General features: G+C 45.1%; 1 protein-coding gene and 3 non-coding genes across 6 annotated transcripts; 1 reads left to right on the forward strand and 3 right to left on the reverse strand.

Annotated features, from left to right (window-relative positions):
• Positions 1 to 655: 655 nt before the first annotated feature.
• On the forward strand, positions 656 to 14,872 carry prox3 (prospero homeobox 3). 3 transcript variants are annotated; one of them, XM_030431656.1, is made up of 7 exons: positions 656 to 957; positions 3,342 to 3,434; positions 5,290 to 7,160; positions 7,253 to 7,366; positions 9,775 to 9,887; positions 10,025 to 10,130; positions 12,736 to 14,872. In XM_030431656.1, exons 3-7 carry the CDS (start codon positions 5,292 to 5,294, stop codon positions 12,907 to 12,909), a joined length of 2,376 nt encoding a protein of 791 aa, XP_030287516.1. In that variant the 5' UTR covers positions 656 to 957; positions 3,342 to 3,434; positions 5,290 to 5,291; the 3' UTR covers positions 12,910 to 14,872. The 3 variants fall into 3 exon arrangements, with proteins under 3 accessions (XP_030287516.1, XP_030287514.1, XP_030287515.1); XM_030431654.1 differs by lacking the exon at positions 3,342 to 3,434; XM_030431655.1 differs by lacking the exon at positions 3,342 to 3,434 and having other exon boundaries at positions 7,259 to 7,366.
• trnai-aau (transfer RNA isoleucine (anticodon AAU)) lies at positions 8,163 to 8,236 on the reverse strand. Its single transcript has one exon. It is a non-coding gene; the product is annotated as a tRNA-Ile (tRNA).
• Positions 9,144 to 9,217, reverse strand: trnai-aau (transfer RNA isoleucine (anticodon AAU)). Its single transcript has one exon. It is a non-coding gene; the product is annotated as a tRNA-Ile (tRNA).
• On the reverse strand, positions 11,168 to 11,241 carry trnai-aau (transfer RNA isoleucine (anticodon AAU)). Its single transcript has one exon. It is a non-coding gene; the product is annotated as a tRNA-Ile (tRNA).
• Positions 14,873 to 16,715: the final 1,843 nt, after the last annotated feature.

Genomic DNA, 16,715 nt, shown 5'->3' on the forward strand with positions numbered 1-16,715 from the left:
CTGTCAAATATAATATGGGCTGATTATAGTTTATATCACAGAACTGTTTTTATACATTCTTCCTGGATTATATCAAGCACTGCTGGAATCAGATTAGGATTAATAATTCCAGTGTTTCTTTATTCCTGGATGTATTTTGTCCTCACTGAGTCAGAACTCAGAACCTGCAGTGCATGCAGACAGCACCTGTCACATGTGTTCTGGTTTCTGGTGGGTTTCGAGCAGAATACCTGTGCTGAGATAAAACTGTGAATGAATGACCGCCAGACTGAGCGGTGAGTACAACCTTCACAGCAGGTGAGAGAGGCTGCTGGGAGAGTGTGACATCAGCAGAACACAGTTCGTTTGGCCTTCAGCTCTTCAGCCTTTTCAAGGTAGACTGTCCAGGTGGGCGTGTCTGCCGGTACAGGTGGGCGTGTCCAGCAGCCTCCAGCCATCTGCAGCAAACTGTTGCAAAGGTGATTTATGTTAATGTGATATCAGTTAGCATCAGTGTGTGTGTGTGTGTGTGTGTGTGTGTGTGTGTGTGTGTGTGTGCACGTACTGGGGTCATGCCAACAGGGGAGGGACCGGACCGTCAAGTGGCCAGCTCTCCAGCCCGCCCGCCCGCCCACCGTGCACCACTCCGCACCGGGAGCGACGCGTGAGGATGATGCCAGCCAGAGAGAGATGGACTGGCAGCGAGGGAGGGAGGGAGAGGAGCCGCACAGTGACACAACTCGAGTGAAAGAGGAGGCGGCTGATGAGTGAGAGTACAACTGAGAGAGTTACGGAACAAAGGACGAATAAAGAGGAACGGGAAACAGTCTGCCGGTTCCCCTCCTGCCCGCCTGATGTCCGAGGCCCGCCCGGTGCCAAGTCAACACAGTCAGCCGCGGCAGAGCGCACAGAGACGGCCACTGGAGCGGAGAGCTGCCGGGGGACGGATACCGCTGGAGCTCCGCTCTGAGCCCGAGAGTGAGTTCAGTTTATATTCTTTAAAACTTCCAACACAACAAGAACCGGAACGTGTTCTGAGCTGCGAGGGTCCGACAGCGGTCCGGTCCGGTCCGGTCCGGTCTGCCTGCCTGCGTGTTTATCCAGTGTTTCATACTGCGACATTAGTCCACCGCTGCCAATTAGTCACAGGACAAACACACACACACACACACACACACACACACACACACACACACACACTGAGAGTGACAGCTCGTGCGTCAGAAGAGCCAAAGCGGATTCCTCTCGCGTGGCAGAGCCGGCAGATGTTACCACGCGGAGGCTTCAAACATCAGCTTCAAACAAACAGTATGAATTATTCAAACAGATAGATAGATAGATAGATAGATAGATAGATAGATAGATAGAAAGAAACGTTATATCGGTAACATACATGAACATAATCGAATCAGTTAATAATGCAAAAAACAGTGCTCATATTGAACTTCATTTGGAAAACTGTATATTTAAGATAATGTTGAACTTCATTTGGAAAATTGTGAATTTAAGATAGTGTTGAACTTCATTTGGAAAATTGTGAATTTAAGATAATGTTGAACTTCATTTGGAAAATTGTGAATTTAAGATAATGTTGAACTTCATTTGGAAAATTGTGAATTTAAGATAGTGTTGAACTTCATTTGGAAAATTGTGAATTTAAGATAGTGTTGAACTTCATTTGGAAAACTGTGTATTTAAGATGCGATTGTGACACGATTAAGCTACTGACAGTGTGCTATAAATCTGCAATTAGAGGATCATATTCCTCCATCCATTTGTAATTCAGTTTGGACAGAACAATGTCAGCTGCTGGCATTCAGAGGGGCCTGCGAGCCCAGTGTCTGACACGCAGGAGGGGAACCTGTTGGGCGATGTGGATTTGTTTTCTCTCTAAATATTCCTCCTGTCATACATTATTTAAAAGCGGTGAGTTGTGTGCGCTTTGTTCAGACGTGTCAGCTCTCCCAGTGACAGCTACATACAGTCTGAGAGTACCATTCTTAAACCTAATCTGGTGGTTAATAGCTTTCATTTTCACTGCTCAGTGTTCATATTTTGTGCAGCTTTTCTGCTGGCTTTGAAAAGCTAATCTGTCCCTGATATAAGCGCATTGGCTGGGTTGCCATCTGGGCTGTATTATAGTAGAGAGGCGAGGGCATTTGAATAATTGATATTTAGCTATTTATAGTGGGATTATTCTCTTCATGTTGCAGCGGGGGACCTATGCACTGGTCTATCTATCTATCTATCTATCTATCTATCTATCTATCTATCTATCTATCTGTCTAACATTTTACATACTGTGCATGTTTTCACAGTTGCTGCCTGTTTGACTACCCACTGCACCTCTTTCAGTCCGTCCTTGCATCTGTCCATTTATCATCCGTCCATCTTTCTGTTCGGTGAGTGGTAGTGTATCCATCTGAAGTGGATTAGGGGTGTTATCAAAGCTAAGTAGGACGACTGTTCACACACACTCTCGCATATGCACACACACACACACACACACACACACACACACACTTGCATAGACACACACATTCGTGCTGCTCACTCCATTTCTCTCCCCAAGGACCATTGACCATTGTTAGCCCTCTCTCAAGCCTCTTTTCGCTTTTGTGCGACTGTGTGTGTGTGTGTGTGTGTGTGTGTGTGTGTGTGTGTGTGTGTGTGTGTGCGAGAGAGCGTGTTTGACGGTAAACACTCTGATCAAACAGCGCTTAACAAGCTGCCTGAACTGATAACAGAGAGAGGGGAGGAAGAGAGGATGAGAGAGGGATAGAGAGGAAGGAAAAAGGGGGAAAGGGGGCGTCGGGACGGAGAAGAGGTTACAAACTGGAAAATAAAAAAAGAAAGCATTGGGATGTGTGTTTCTGATCCTGATTAAACAGTGAGATGTACTCTTACTCATAAAGCAGGCGGGCACCACTCTCAGATTTACAAGCGTTTCCAGGTATTGTAGAGAGGCGGCACAGAATTTGGTTTATAAATGGCCAAAGTACTCAAATGTGTCCAGCTGTGAAACATCATTTTTCTGCTGGTATTATTTCAGCAGGCCGAGATCCACGTCCAAACATGTCCCTCCATTTTGTGGCATGTATGTTTTATGATGTTTGTGCTCTCTAAGACCGCACACGGCCGAGAGGAACAGGAAAGATTCGTGGACAGAGCTGGCTGATATGCGACAGGGATCATGAGCCAGATGTTAACCTGCTGCACCGCCAGCACGTCGCCTCGCCGCCCAGTCTGCTGGTCGCTGCTGCAGTCTGCTGCTTCCTCCTGCAACACGCCACAGAGGAGAATATCAGCCCGTTGAATCACCATTTCTCCTTCTGAACTCACTCTCTGCTTATGTTTTGCAGCCCTGTGCAAGATCATTGCAGCTCATTCGTATAACTCTTAAAGTGGAAGTGGCCGTGGCCTGTGGTAGGCTGCTGACCTGTTTTGCAGGCCAGGTAAGAGGAAGTCACACGTGAATCATGATGTGGATCTATTCATGCAGCACCATGTTGTTTAGAGTGATTGGTAACATGGCCCCTCGGTGCACTCGGGTGTTGAACGCAGCGTTAATAGTCGCTCTTTAGTGTTGCGTAGCAGAGATTTCTTTGTTTTCGCCGAGGCATTTCTTCCTACAACCATCTCTGAGATTTCTGTCCTTACTTCAGTACAGTGGAGGTGAATGACATTTAATTTTAAGTGCTCCAACCATTGAAATTGAAATGGCATTGAAAATAATTCAACAGCCGTAACTGTCAGACTCCTTTTCTGCTGCCAGAACACTATGAGCAGCTATCAGAGGCACTTTTTCTTCTCTATAGAGCTTCAAGCTTAACACATCCACAGCCACGTCGGTGGATGTGCAGAGAAACAGGGAAAGTGGTTGCCACACATTTACCATTGATTTTTTTAAATGTACATTTTAAGAGCTTTAAGTGGCACAAACAACATTGTATTCACCTCACAGAGATACATGTCATCACTGTGGCACACGAAACAAAAACACCCTCATGGACAGATAGAACTGTCAGTATAAATGAGAAAATATACCTATTTTAAGACTTGTGGTGGAACGTGCAGTTTAAATAAGCAGTATGTAATCTCTGCTGTCAGAAGTGTCTCAATCAAAGCAAAAGTAGTGTGGGATTATGGGAATTCTTCACTGTTGAACAACCACCGTTAGCACTGACGTCCTTAAAGGGATATTCTGGTGTAAATTTAATCCATGGTCTAAATCACTGTGAAACTGTGTGAGACTCCCTCTCGAGAGATCAAGTTAGCAGACCGCTAATTTACGGAGTTTTATCAACCTCAGAAACGACTGCACGACAACAATACACTGCAGTAAATGGATCCAAATATAAACCGCCACCAAAAAGCCACAAATAATGCTCAGAACAGCACCAAACTTCAGCAACAGTACAAATAGGGTCTCAGCACATAGTCCGGGGCATCTAACCTTCGCTAGCTTAGCTGGATTTCTATTGGGAAGCTAAAAACAGATTTCAACTCTCCTCCATCAGCTTCCGGGTCGGGGAAGTCCCGACGCGACGATTACCGAGTGCGGTTAGAAATGCTCAATTCCGTTCTTTTCCCTGTCCGCTCTCGATAATAACTGTTATAAACTGGCAGGTAAGACACATATGAACTTTGATTGCTTTTCCATGGAGTCATAATCATACATTTTCATCCATGAGCCGCGGAACTCTACTGCACTCGGTAATCGACTCGTCGGGACTTCCCGTCAACAGGAAGCTGCTGCAGAAGAGTGGTAAATTTAGTCAACTTTTCAGTAGAAATCCAGCTAAGCTAGCGGAGGTTAGATGCCCCGGACTATGTGCTGAGACCCTATTTGTACTGTTGCTGAAGTTTGGTGCTGTTCTGAGCATTATTTGTGGCTTTTTGGTGGCGGTTTATATTTGGATCCATTTACTGCAGTGTATTGTTGTCGTGCGGTCGTTTCTGAGGTTGATAAAACTCCGTAAATTAGCGGTCTGCTAACTTGATCTCTCCAGAGGGAGTCTAACACAGTTTCACGGTGTGTTAGACCATGGATTAAACTTACATCCCTTTATCCCTTTAACATCAACACTTGCACAGCATTGTGTCTGACAAGGGGTGAAAATTGGTGTGTCCACCCAGATGTTGTGTTTCACCACAAACAATCGGAGCCGGACTGATAATGAGCCGTGACATGTTCATACAACTGGTGTTCATTCCACAGGTGTTAATAAGAAACTTGACATTTTAAATGTTTGCTAATTTTGCCGTCAGCAGTGATCCTGTCCTGTGTCTCCCTCCGTCTCTCTGCAGTGATGGATTCCCCCACAGATCTCTTCGATGATTCTGCTCCTCAGAGTCACGCGTTTCCTCCCACTCACAGCTCCACAGACCTGCCCGGCGTTCATCCTCAGCCCGGTGCAGGTCGCCCCGCTGCTGCCTTTAGACCGCCTGGTTTCCCCCTCATCCACCACCTCCTCCAGCCAGGTGGAGCCTCCAGGAGGACTGGAGGGCACCTCAGCACTCACCTGAGCGCACACAGACACCTGGAAGACAGGAACTTGGAGGAAGACAGAGGAGAGAGGGATGGACAGGTGGAGTCAGGGATGGAGGGAGGAGAAGAGGGAGTGATGGAGGGAGAGGAGAGCTTGTTGGGGGTTAAGAAGAGGCACGGGGACGCCGCCCTCGCAGCCGAGTGGAGCCAGGACGTCTTGAAAGTGAAGAGGATGAAACTGGAGAGCCGAGCGAGAGACGGAGAGGTGGAGGAGGGAGGGAGGAGGCGTGAGGGAGGGAGGGAGGGGAAGAGAAGAGAGAGGGAGGAGCTGAAAGAACAGCTGGAGGAGGCGAGGGAGAGACTGCAGGCCCTGCAGGAGAAGGTATGGAGGGCGTTTGGGGAGAAGCACATGGCGGAGGAGGAGAAGAAAAGGAGGCGCAGCAGCAGAGGAGGAGGAGATGGAGGGGAAGGAGATGTGGGGATGATGGAGGAGGAGGACATTACAGAAGGGCTGTATGATGAAGAGGACATTGACGGCGGAGAACTGGAGAAAGAAACGTTCTCCCTTCTTTCTGTCTCCCCTTTTGACAACTTCCACAAACGGAGAGAGGAGAGGCAGAAAGACCGAGAGGGGAAGACGGAGAGAGGGAGAGGAGGAGGGCTGCACCTGGAGGGGGTGATGGAGGGAGCCGGCTTGTGGCTGGATTGTGGAGGGCTGGTGAGAGGAGACTGGCAGGGAGGGTTAGAGGACGAGGGCGAGGAGGGAGGGCAGAAGTTCGCCCAGGCGCTGAAGGTGGAGCTGGGCAGCGCCGTGGCACGAGTGATCGACCGAGTCCTCCGCCTGTACACCGAGATGACAGATTTAGCTCCTTCCTCTCCGCCCACCGCCATCTCTTTCCTCCCGTCAGACACGGGGAACGACGGCGGGAGGGGGAGGGGAGTGTGGATGGGACTGCTCTCCAGAGGAAGAGGGGAGGAAAAAACCAGAGGTAAGGAGGAGAGGACGGGGGCGCAGGATGGAGAGAGGGAGAAGCAGCTTCAAAAGATGACCAACGGGAGCGTCCTGCCCGCTGGACAGCCTCATCGCACTGACATGTCAGATCTGGCCATGCCATTGGCTGTCCAGAGGTCACCTGACATACGGAAAGCACACCCACTCCTCGGCCCGCACCTCTCTGCTCACCTGAACCCCTCTCACCCCAACCTCTCCCTCCATCACCCCTCTCTGCCTCGCCCTCCTCCTCTCTCTCACCCTTCCCTCATGCCTCCAGCCTCACAACCCAAGGACCCCTCCGCCTCCTTCCACCCATCCTCATCCTCCTCCTCTTCCTCCTCCTCCTCCTTCCCCGCACCTCCCCCTCCTCCCCCTCCCCCTCCTCCCCCTCTCCCTCTCCCCCTTCTCCACTACTCCATGCAGCAGCTCTTCTCCCGCTCCCTCCACCACCCTCAGCTCCCGCACCTCCCGCCGTCCCGCAAGGACTACCTGAACTCCGACCCGTTCCTGGAGTTCTCGTCTCACCCGTCCTCTCACCCGTCTTTCCCGCCTCTCCCTTTGCTCGGCCACCTGGACCCCTCCCTCGCACGCCACGCTCACGGCGGCAGAGAGAGGGAGAGGGGGATGAGGGGGGACGGTGGGATGAGAGGAGGAGGAGGGATGGACGGAGGAGAGCTCTACCTGACAGCTGGGGGAATATCCTTTTGTCAGCAAAGGGGGGAGGAACACGGGGGGAGGTACACGGGGGGGATGTTTGTTTACATGTGTCTCTCCTTAACTGGCCTCATGTATACACCCAGGAGGGCTTGTCTCCCTGCCATCTGAAGAAAGCCAAGCTCATGTTCTTCTACGCCCGCTATCCCAGCTCCAACACGCTCAAGACTTACTTTCCTGATGTCAAGGTGTGTGTAGCCCGTCACAGTGCTGGATCCAGACTTCATCCATCACGTAACAACATTTATTTCAAAGCCATGTTCTGCATTTTACTATTAAAGGCTGGTAATGTGGTGCCTTCCTCTTGGTTAGTCATGTTAAGGACAGAAGCCGAGTTGGCCGTGCTTGCATTTATGTTTTTTAATGACGTTATCCAAAGATAATGAATGAAAGGTGCACTATGTAGTTTTGGCGGACCCTGCCACCTTTCCAGCTTCAAACCGTGTTCTGGAGACCTTATTTCCACTGAGAACATCTTGTTTATTCAGTTATGTTTATTCAGTTTATACCTGTTGTTGATGCCCCGTTATGTTGAGATAAAATAATAAATTAACATAACTGCGAGCGTGGCCGTTCTCGGCTTCAGCAGCTCGAGGGGTTTATGGCTCTCTGACAGATTCTGTCTGGTTGTGATTGTTGATGTTTAGATAATAATCAATTAGACACATCAGCCAATAATCATGATTTTATGCAGGTGACATTAACACTATAATAATACAATACTTTACATATAAACAATACATCATACTTGTGAGTGCTTTAATTTACTGCAATGCTTTGTTACTTATATGATTAAATGTTATTTAAAATCCTCACCTGCAAATAATGGATCACTAATGAAGTGAGCAAAGAGTTAATTGTGTTACCTTATGTTGTTCACTACATGAGTTTCAGTTGACTGTATTATTGAGTCACAGGTTGTGATATAGACAGTCAGTCTGTCAGTGTTATTGAAAGTTGCGCAGTGTTGCACAAAAAGCGCGTTGGCCCGTACGGGGATCGAACCCGCGACCTTGGCGTTATTAGCACCACGCTCTAACCAACTGAGCTAACCGGCCACGGCAGGGGAAAAAAGATGGCGGATCAGCCGCGAATTATTCCGACAGAATATTCTTCATGTCATGTTAATTTGTACTTTTATTCGAGATGACGTCGCACCTCGTCACCTCCTGTGGCACCTGTTCGTTTTTCAGGTGTACCTCACCTGTCCCGCGTCATAATGTCTTTGTTTTTAGATATTAGCAGACGAATTCTTGGCAGTATGACTTGTTTTAACTTGACCATTAACCTGTTATAACAGATACGTTACTGGAAGACTTCAGATAAAATGCACCAGAGTTATTAGTGCTCTGGTTATTAAGTAAAATACCATTTTAAAAGAATGTCCTGCCTGTATGTAATGGAAATATATCAGGTCTTTTTTAAATGTAACGTTACTTGTTTGTAATCTGATTACTTAATCACAAGGCCGTGTAGTCAGTAACTGGCAGACCTTCTTAATAATACATCGAATGAATCCCAGCACGTTATTGTGAGAGCAGAGAGGATCTGAGAGAGAAGATGTTGAATGTGCTGCAGAAATAATCACAACTCCTTTACAGGAACTCATTTTATTCCAGCTGCTGTGGAGAGAATCCGCTATTGTGCTGTGACTTTGTGTTCAGCACCATTCAGTGTGTTCTGACTGAGTGAGGCTGCAGGAGGCACACACGGCTGAATGGAAGGAAAGAAAGTCACAGTCCTGAATTAACTGAAGGTGTTTGGCGCTGCAAATGTGATAGAAACGCTTAAACTGAGTTATCTCGCCTGTTGTACTGAAACACTGAATGCTGTAATGACAGAAACTCAAGTCTGTGAGTAATTATCCATCACTGCTTTCACTTAATGTACCTTAACTTGGATATGACGTAATGTTCTTTCTTTGACATTGACTTCACTTCGCGTTGTTGTTCTTCAAAACTCTGTTGGCCCGTACGGGGATCGAACCCGCGACCTTGGCGTTATTAGCACCACGCTCGAACCAACTGAGCTAACCGGCCACGTGTGGTGGTACAATCATGACGATTCAGTCGCCAGTTCTCGTGTCAATCATTTGAACGACTTTCAAACAGTAACGGAGTTATCTCGTTACATTACTTTATCATTGTGATACTTTGTTGACGTTGCTGACGACACGTTTTAAAGAGGTAATTAGTAACTGAGTAGGAATACATTGATGAAGTCACGTCTGCTGTGAAAACAAAGCTCACTGTGAGACTTCAGCCTTCACTGTTTCCACCTCACCTCCTCTGGAGATACAATCATTAGGAATAAAAACAGGACAAACATCAAACACTGAACCTAAAATTATAAGAATAAAAAATGTCTGATTATCTGTTGATAGTGTGTCTGTAATCAGCCTGAAGATTAGATGATCTTGTTGTGTTGTTGTGTTGTTTTATACACTGTTACAATATTAATATGTGAGTGATTTAACGACTTCTCTTGTGATTGCACCTCTCTGTTTGAAGTCATGTTGGAATATGATTATGAATGCTGAATGAACCCGTCTCCTCTCTCGCTGTCCTCACCTGCTCACTTCCTGTCCACGGTCCAGTTTAACCGCTGCGTGACCTCCCAGATGATTAAATGGTTCAGCAACTTCAGAGAGTTCTTCTACATCCAGATGGAGCGCTTCGCCCGACAGGCCGTCCGCGAGGCTCTCAGCCGGTGCGTCTGAGCTCATGTGCAGCTCTTTTGAAACCTCCATGTTTGACTGAACTTTTTATTCTTACTGGACGTTATACGATACAAATGTTTCAGTGATCCAGTTTAAATGGGTCTGTTTGTCTGTCTGTGTGACCCAGGGAAGGTACCGCTCGTCTGGGCAGAGAGAGTCAGCTGCGAGTGGGCCGTGACACGGAGCTATACCGCATCCTGAACATGCACTACAATAAGAGTAACGTCTATCAGGTGAGGACAGAGTGTCAGCACTCACTATCACAGTCTGTGCTCCACTGTGGAAGTAGCTCTCAGCCACTAACTGTATAACTTCACAAGGTCGTTGTGCAGAAGCTTTATGATCTTATAAAGATGTCCGTGTGGTGAGAGTGAGGCTTTTATTTTATATATTTATATATTTATATATGAGGGGCCTTGAGTCTGAATAGCTTACAGTCTTCTGTAATAACAGCATGTTTGTGCACGACAGCACCTGAAGGTTACACACATCATGTGGTCATGATCACAAAGCTTACCTGCTGTCAGTGAAGACACGCTCACTGCTCAGCTGTTGTTTATTCACCATGTGTGACAGCAGCTCAGCTGACGTCTGGACAGGAAGAGCTCATGGATTTTTATTTATTTATTATTCATATTTCTACAAGTCCAAAGCAGCTGTAACTGCAGGCGTTAGGTTTTCAGTTGTCCGTTCATCGGTTTCAATCTCGCGAACACAAATGTGTCATGAACACCTGGAGGGAGGTTCGTTGCATCTCGCTCTGACATCCGCTGTGGCTCAAAGGACTAACTCAACAGAGTTTGGAGGTCAAAGGTCAAAATCACTGAGACCTCACAAAGTAACTCAGGAGTTCATCGACGACATTTTAATCAAATCGTTAACAGAAGAGGAAGAAGAACAATCTTCACTGTGAGAATTAAGTGGATCGTTAATCTTGTTGTCAGTCATCTTACAGCATCACATCACCTCATACAGTAGATCACACCATCCAGCCGTAACATCACACCCACCTGCCTAATATTGTGTTAGTTTCCCTCCTGCTGTGAAAATAGCTCTGACCCACTGAGGCGTGGAGTTTACAAGACCCCTGAAAGTGTGCTGAGGTATCTGGCACTGGATCGTTCAGGTTCTGTACGTCACAATGCAGACGCATATGATCAGATGTGTTCGTACAGCACATGGACTGGATGAGATCTAGAGGACGAGTCAACACACTGAATAAACCGTCCTCAGCTTGTTATGTGTTACTTACAGGAACACAAAACTCTGTTGGCCCGTACGGGGATCGAACCCGCGACCTTGGCGTTATTAGCACCACGCTCTAACCAACTGAGCTAACCGGCCACGTTCTCCAGGAAAAGATTGTCCTATTTCGAACACATTATTAACTCATAGTTGATCAGATCATTGTTTACTTCAACTGTGGGCATGGATGTAAAAGTAGTCTGCTCATTAACTTCACAGCACTGTTGCATGTAGATAGCCTGGAAGATATTTTTCCAAGAACAGGTTATTAATCACTGTTCAGTTTGTAAAAAAACATATTAGATATGTTATTAATATCAAAGCCATGTTCTCTCAAAACTCATGCACAGGGATCGCAGCTGAACTTTGGTGTTATTAGCATCACACGCTAACCAACTGAGCTAAGCAGCCGTATTTAATCAAGTCAGAGAAAAAAGAAAAAAGGATGTTTGAATGTTGACGACGTCATAACTTTACATAAATCCTGCATTTCGCCCAAATGACTGAGGCTGTGAAGAGGAAAACTGCTGATGCAGTGATGTACGCAGCACTGAAGGTTGGAGAGAGGTGGACTGTTCTGGATTATTGTAGAGTGTAGGGTGAAATGTTTTAGCTGTAAAACAAACCTTGATATAATGGACGAAGCCGTTAACACGTCTGAAACACTGAACTCTGCAGTGACAGAGTCTCTGAGCTCATCGTGAGCTCAACAGAGCTGCAGCTGTTAGTGACCCTGCTCACCTGCACAGGTGTGTTGAGTTTATTGGCTGATTAATGTGGCAGCTACGGTGGAAACAGACCTTTTCCTGTGCAGATCATCTGTCATATGCTGTAGGATGTATATAATAATTAATATCCTCAATTATGCCTCCATTCGACCAGCTCCAGGCACAGGGACTGCTCATGTTAGTTTAATGTTAATGTTAGTCTACACCTGTTCCTGCTGTGGTAGACTGATAAATATCATGAATATTATTACAATAAGGTCACCACCAAACCGTGTGCACTAATATGAAGTAACATGATGTATGTTGTGCTCTAACAGCAGCAGCAGCAACACTAACTGCAGGATTAGTGATAATATCAGTGAGGCAGCGTCTGTGTATTCATCAGGTACACAAGTGAGAACACCTGTGTGTGTGTCTGTGTGTGTCTGTGTCTGTCTGTCTGTCTGTGTGTGTGTGTGTCTGTGTGTGTGTGTGTGTGTGTGTCTGTGTGTGTGTGTCTGTGTGTGTGTCTGTGTGTGTGTCTGTCTGTGTGTGTGTTTGTGTCTGTGTGTGTGTGTGTGTGTGTGTGTGTGTCTGTGTGTGTGTGTGTGTGTGTGTGTGTGTCTGTGTGCGTGTGTGTGCGTGTGTGTGTGTGTGTGAGGGCTTTAATAACAACAGGTCTGTTTCTCATTATAGTAGCAAACTGTATGAAACGTCATGATAAAGACAGATTGTTCCTGTTATTAGAAGATCATTTTGGTTAACAAAGGGGAAACGATCCAACGTTCAGCTCCTTCTTTGGCTCCTTTTAGTGTAAATTCAGGATTATAAAAACCCTAATTCTACACATGATCCTATCCTCTGACGTTGGCGTGTCTGTCTGCAGGTGCCGGAGAGGTTCATGGAGGTGTCAGAAGTGGCTCTGAGGGAGTTTTACTCAGCCATCTGGACTGGGAGAGACAGCGACCCCTGCTGGAAGAAAGGAATCTATAAGATCATCTGTAAGCTCGACAGTCCCGTTCCAGACGCCTTCAGACTGCCTGGCTGTCCTGTCGGCTGATGTTCCCACCGACCGACTTCATCTGGTATCCAACAGCTCAAGTGCATGAATTAAAAACTAAATGAAAGAAGGGAATTTTGTTAAAGCGCTCACTGACTGTGATTCCACACTGTGAGGACTGCTCTAAAAGAAATCCGTTATATTCCTCATTGATTCATTTTCGCTCGGCATAGTGAGACACACACACACACACACACACACACACACACACACACACACACACAGGGGTTCAGTGCTGTGATAAGAGTCTTGTGACTGCTCTTAACGTGACCATACCATTGAATTAAAACGGACGGAGCAGGAATTCCCTCTCCAAACATTCTTCTCCAGTCAGTTGACTTGTGAAATCACAGATTACAAACTGCTGTGAAGACGTGGGCTCCTGACAGAATCAAACACTAGCTGCACATCATTCATTCACATAAAGATAAAGTATGCAGCCCCTTGTAAATTACTGCAGCTCCCTAATAGATCCCATTCTATGCATCAACCGTCCTGCTGACGGCTGTTTACTCAACAAATACGTGTTTCACATACTTCCAGACGGAGTCCACAACCTGAATGCATACCGAGTTCCTCAGATAAGTTCCCTCAGCGTGTCTCACTGTGAGCTGACAGCAGTGTTCCTACTGTTCTGAGAACTCCTGATAAACACTTTTAAAGAGAAGCAGTACGTTTGCTGCGTATCCATTAGCAGCCTCACACAAACAGCAGCCAGCCATCACAGCCCAACACTTTCAGTTCTGCTCTCGACAAAGCAGCAAATATAACTTTCCTTTCCTAGAATCTCCCTGTTATTGCTGCCTGGAGCTTCTGCACAATAACTTTTACATTTTAGATACAGATGTTTTTTTCATTTTCCTTTTTTAATGTTTGAACCGACAACACGAGGCCGTCGTGTCTCAGAATAAAACACGAGGACCAATCGTAGTTAATGCTGCAGAATATATTGGAACTGTTTTGTTGATCGTGAGATTTTAAAGGTGACGGTGGAGAATTTGGTGAAGGATTTTAAATCAGAAGAGAAAGATCTTCATTTACTGATTTTTCTTTTTAATGCCCAAACTAATAAACAAACTCTTTTTGTTTCCTCGACTGAATAAACAAACTGACCTTAAAGCACAACACAGTTTCATACCGTTTCACTTTGTTTATATTTGGCGGACCCCGCCACCTTTCTGCTCTGGGGAGCTTATTTTCCTCTGAGACCAGCTCGTTTATTCAGTCATGGAAAGGATAAATATTTCAGAGTTTGTATTATTACCTCATTAATATTGTAAATATCACAATTCTGGGTTTGAATTTTTTCTCCAAATCTACATAATGCCCCTTTACAAAAAATAGATGTTGCCCTTGTTTTAGAGAACCACCAGGGTTTTTTTTTCAGTCAGTGAATTTTCTTTTTCTTCTTTGTTCAATATTAAAATAATATAGAGCTTTTGTACATGATGGCACAATGTAATCAAAATGTAATTAAAATCCTGCCGAGAGGGACAATATATTGAATTTAAAATAGTAAAAAAAAAAAATGTATGTTTTGTTGTTTCCTTGATGTACTCCTATTGTTGAAATACTCACTTCTGTTTTTGTATTTCCCTAACGTGATGCAGTTAATGATGAAGTACAGGGGCCGGTTGCACAACTAGTATATATCAACATTTGTTCCTCAAACTTTCTGTATATCATGACTCTGATCGTGACGGAGCTCTCTGTTCATCAGAACGTCGGCCGACGGCTCCAGGTGAAGACCGATGCTCATACGTGAACTATTCGTGGCGTGTTTTCAAGTGCATGTTTCCTATATTTGCATCACATTTTGTATCGTAATCTCTTACGTTTCTCTCACTGCTTTACTCGGTCTCTCTTTTATATTGTAAATACTGTGCCTCATTCGAAACTTTGGTGAATTTTGATGTTTAAAACTTATCAAGTGAATTAAAGTGATACCAGGCTTGTGTCGTGATGGCTGGATTCACTGCGCACACACACACACACACACACACACACACACACACACACACACAGACAGACACACACACACACAGACCCTCTGGTGTTCAGGTCCTGGTAGCCAACACTAATGCCATCATACTTTAAGCCGTTAATCTAACAACCCTGCCACGCTGAAACACACACATACACACTGACGCTAATACTTGTGTGAGTGATGGCTTTGTAAAAGGCTCAGCCGCCAACTAAGTCTAGGCACCTGAGACACACACACACACACACACACACACACACACACACACACACACACACAGTAAGGTTGTTGTATGTCAGGAGTCTTGTGGCAAAATTGTACAAACATGCTGCAGAACGGGCTTTATAACTCTGTGTCTGGTTAAACCTGCACATTAGTTTGAGTTTGTCATGTTGGACGAAGAGGTCGACACAGTCAGCACAGTGTTCTCACTATTATTAGCTGCTTCCTATTTATAAATCTGACCTGTAAAGGTTTTGTGACATCAACTCAATTTTAAGGTTGTTGATGCTGAAACTCTGGAATAAGAAGATGTTCTTTGGAAACTCTTTCTGTGCTTCCCTCCTCAGGCAGATCAGTCACAGCTGTGAAACTCAGAACGCACCACAAAGAGACAGTTTTCAGAGATTTACACACTTATTCATGGTTTAAATTTAGCTTCACTTCTTTTTGTACTTCCTTAAATTAAAATTGTTAGTAGATTATTATACATGTTAAGGAATCCACAGAATCACACACCATTTTAACTTGAAGCCTAAATATAGACTGTACTGAATTAAAGTAAGCTTCACCCAAAAAATAAGAATATCAGTTATTATCTTCTCACCTGTGTTGGTGGAAAAGTCGTGTGAAGTTTCGTCACTGCCAACAGCACAGCAGCAGCCTGCTCCTGAACAACTGAAGTATATGGGGACTTGTTTTAAAATAGGCTAATATTAAAAAAAACAACATTAAAAGCCCAAATGTTCACTGTAGCTGCTAAGCTAAAAGTGTTAGCATGCACCCTCTCTGCAGTTAACGCACCAGCTCCAAGGCACATTAAGGGTGTAAATAACGTCTTTTCATATCAATTTGGGATTCTAGAGACTTGGATTACACCTAACGAGCCGTATGGAGCCGTGTTATGGTTTATGGATTCATGCTGTTTAGGAGAATGCTACTTTTATTTTATCGTGAAGCTCCAGGAATGTTTTGTAGACGACTGAACTTAATTGGATTTATCAGCACGAGCACACAATGACTGAATCTTTATCTTTGGGTGAAGTTTTCATTCATCAAACTCTCAGCAGACTGAGCATAGTGATTAGTTTTGAAGGGAACTACAAATGACAAGTCTACTGAAAATGGAAATATATATATATATATATATATATATATATATATATATATATATATATATAAATAATAATAACAGTAATAATGATATCAATATTTCTTATTCATACGTCTATGATGTAAAACACCAACACCGAATCAGGGATGAGTATTTGTACAGCAGGAGTGACTTTCACAGACTTGAAAATTGTGGTACAGATGGTCATATGACACAAGTCACAAGGTTTGATTAAGCATTCTGGGAATGGAGTGCTACACACACACACACACACACACACACACACACTGGCAGCACTAATACCAGGATGATTTGCCTTTGAATCCACCAGTAGCTCAACCTTTGACTCAGTCTGGCCACCTGACAGTCTGCGGAGGTAACAACACCCAAACCTGATTAACGTGATGATCCACTGGAGGAATATGAAATGTGCAACCACACCAGTAATTAGTCTGAACCTTGTGGTGAGCATCAAGCCGCACTTGTTAG

This window comes from Sparus aurata, chromosome 10 (genome assembly GCF_900880675.1).
Source record: "Sparus aurata chromosome 10, fSpaAur1.1, whole genome shotgun sequence".
In the NCBI taxonomy this organism is placed as follows: domain Eukaryota; kingdom Metazoa; phylum Chordata; class Actinopteri; order Spariformes; family Sparidae; genus Sparus; species Sparus aurata.

Bases quoted from the DNA above. Each gene is read 5' to 3' on its own strand.
- prox3 (XM_030431654.1), top strand. From the start codon at position 834: ATGTCCGAGGCCCGCCCGGTGCCAAGTCAACACAGTCAGCCGCGGCAG. The intron at 958-5,289 runs GTGAGTTCAGTT...GTCTCTCTGCAG, and splicing joins GCTCCGCTCTGAGCCCGAGA to TGATGGATTCCCCCACAGAT. The intron at 10,131-12,735 runs GTGAGGACAGAG...GTCTGTCTGCAG, and splicing joins ATAAGAGTAACGTCTATCAG to GTGCCGGAGAGGTTCATGGA.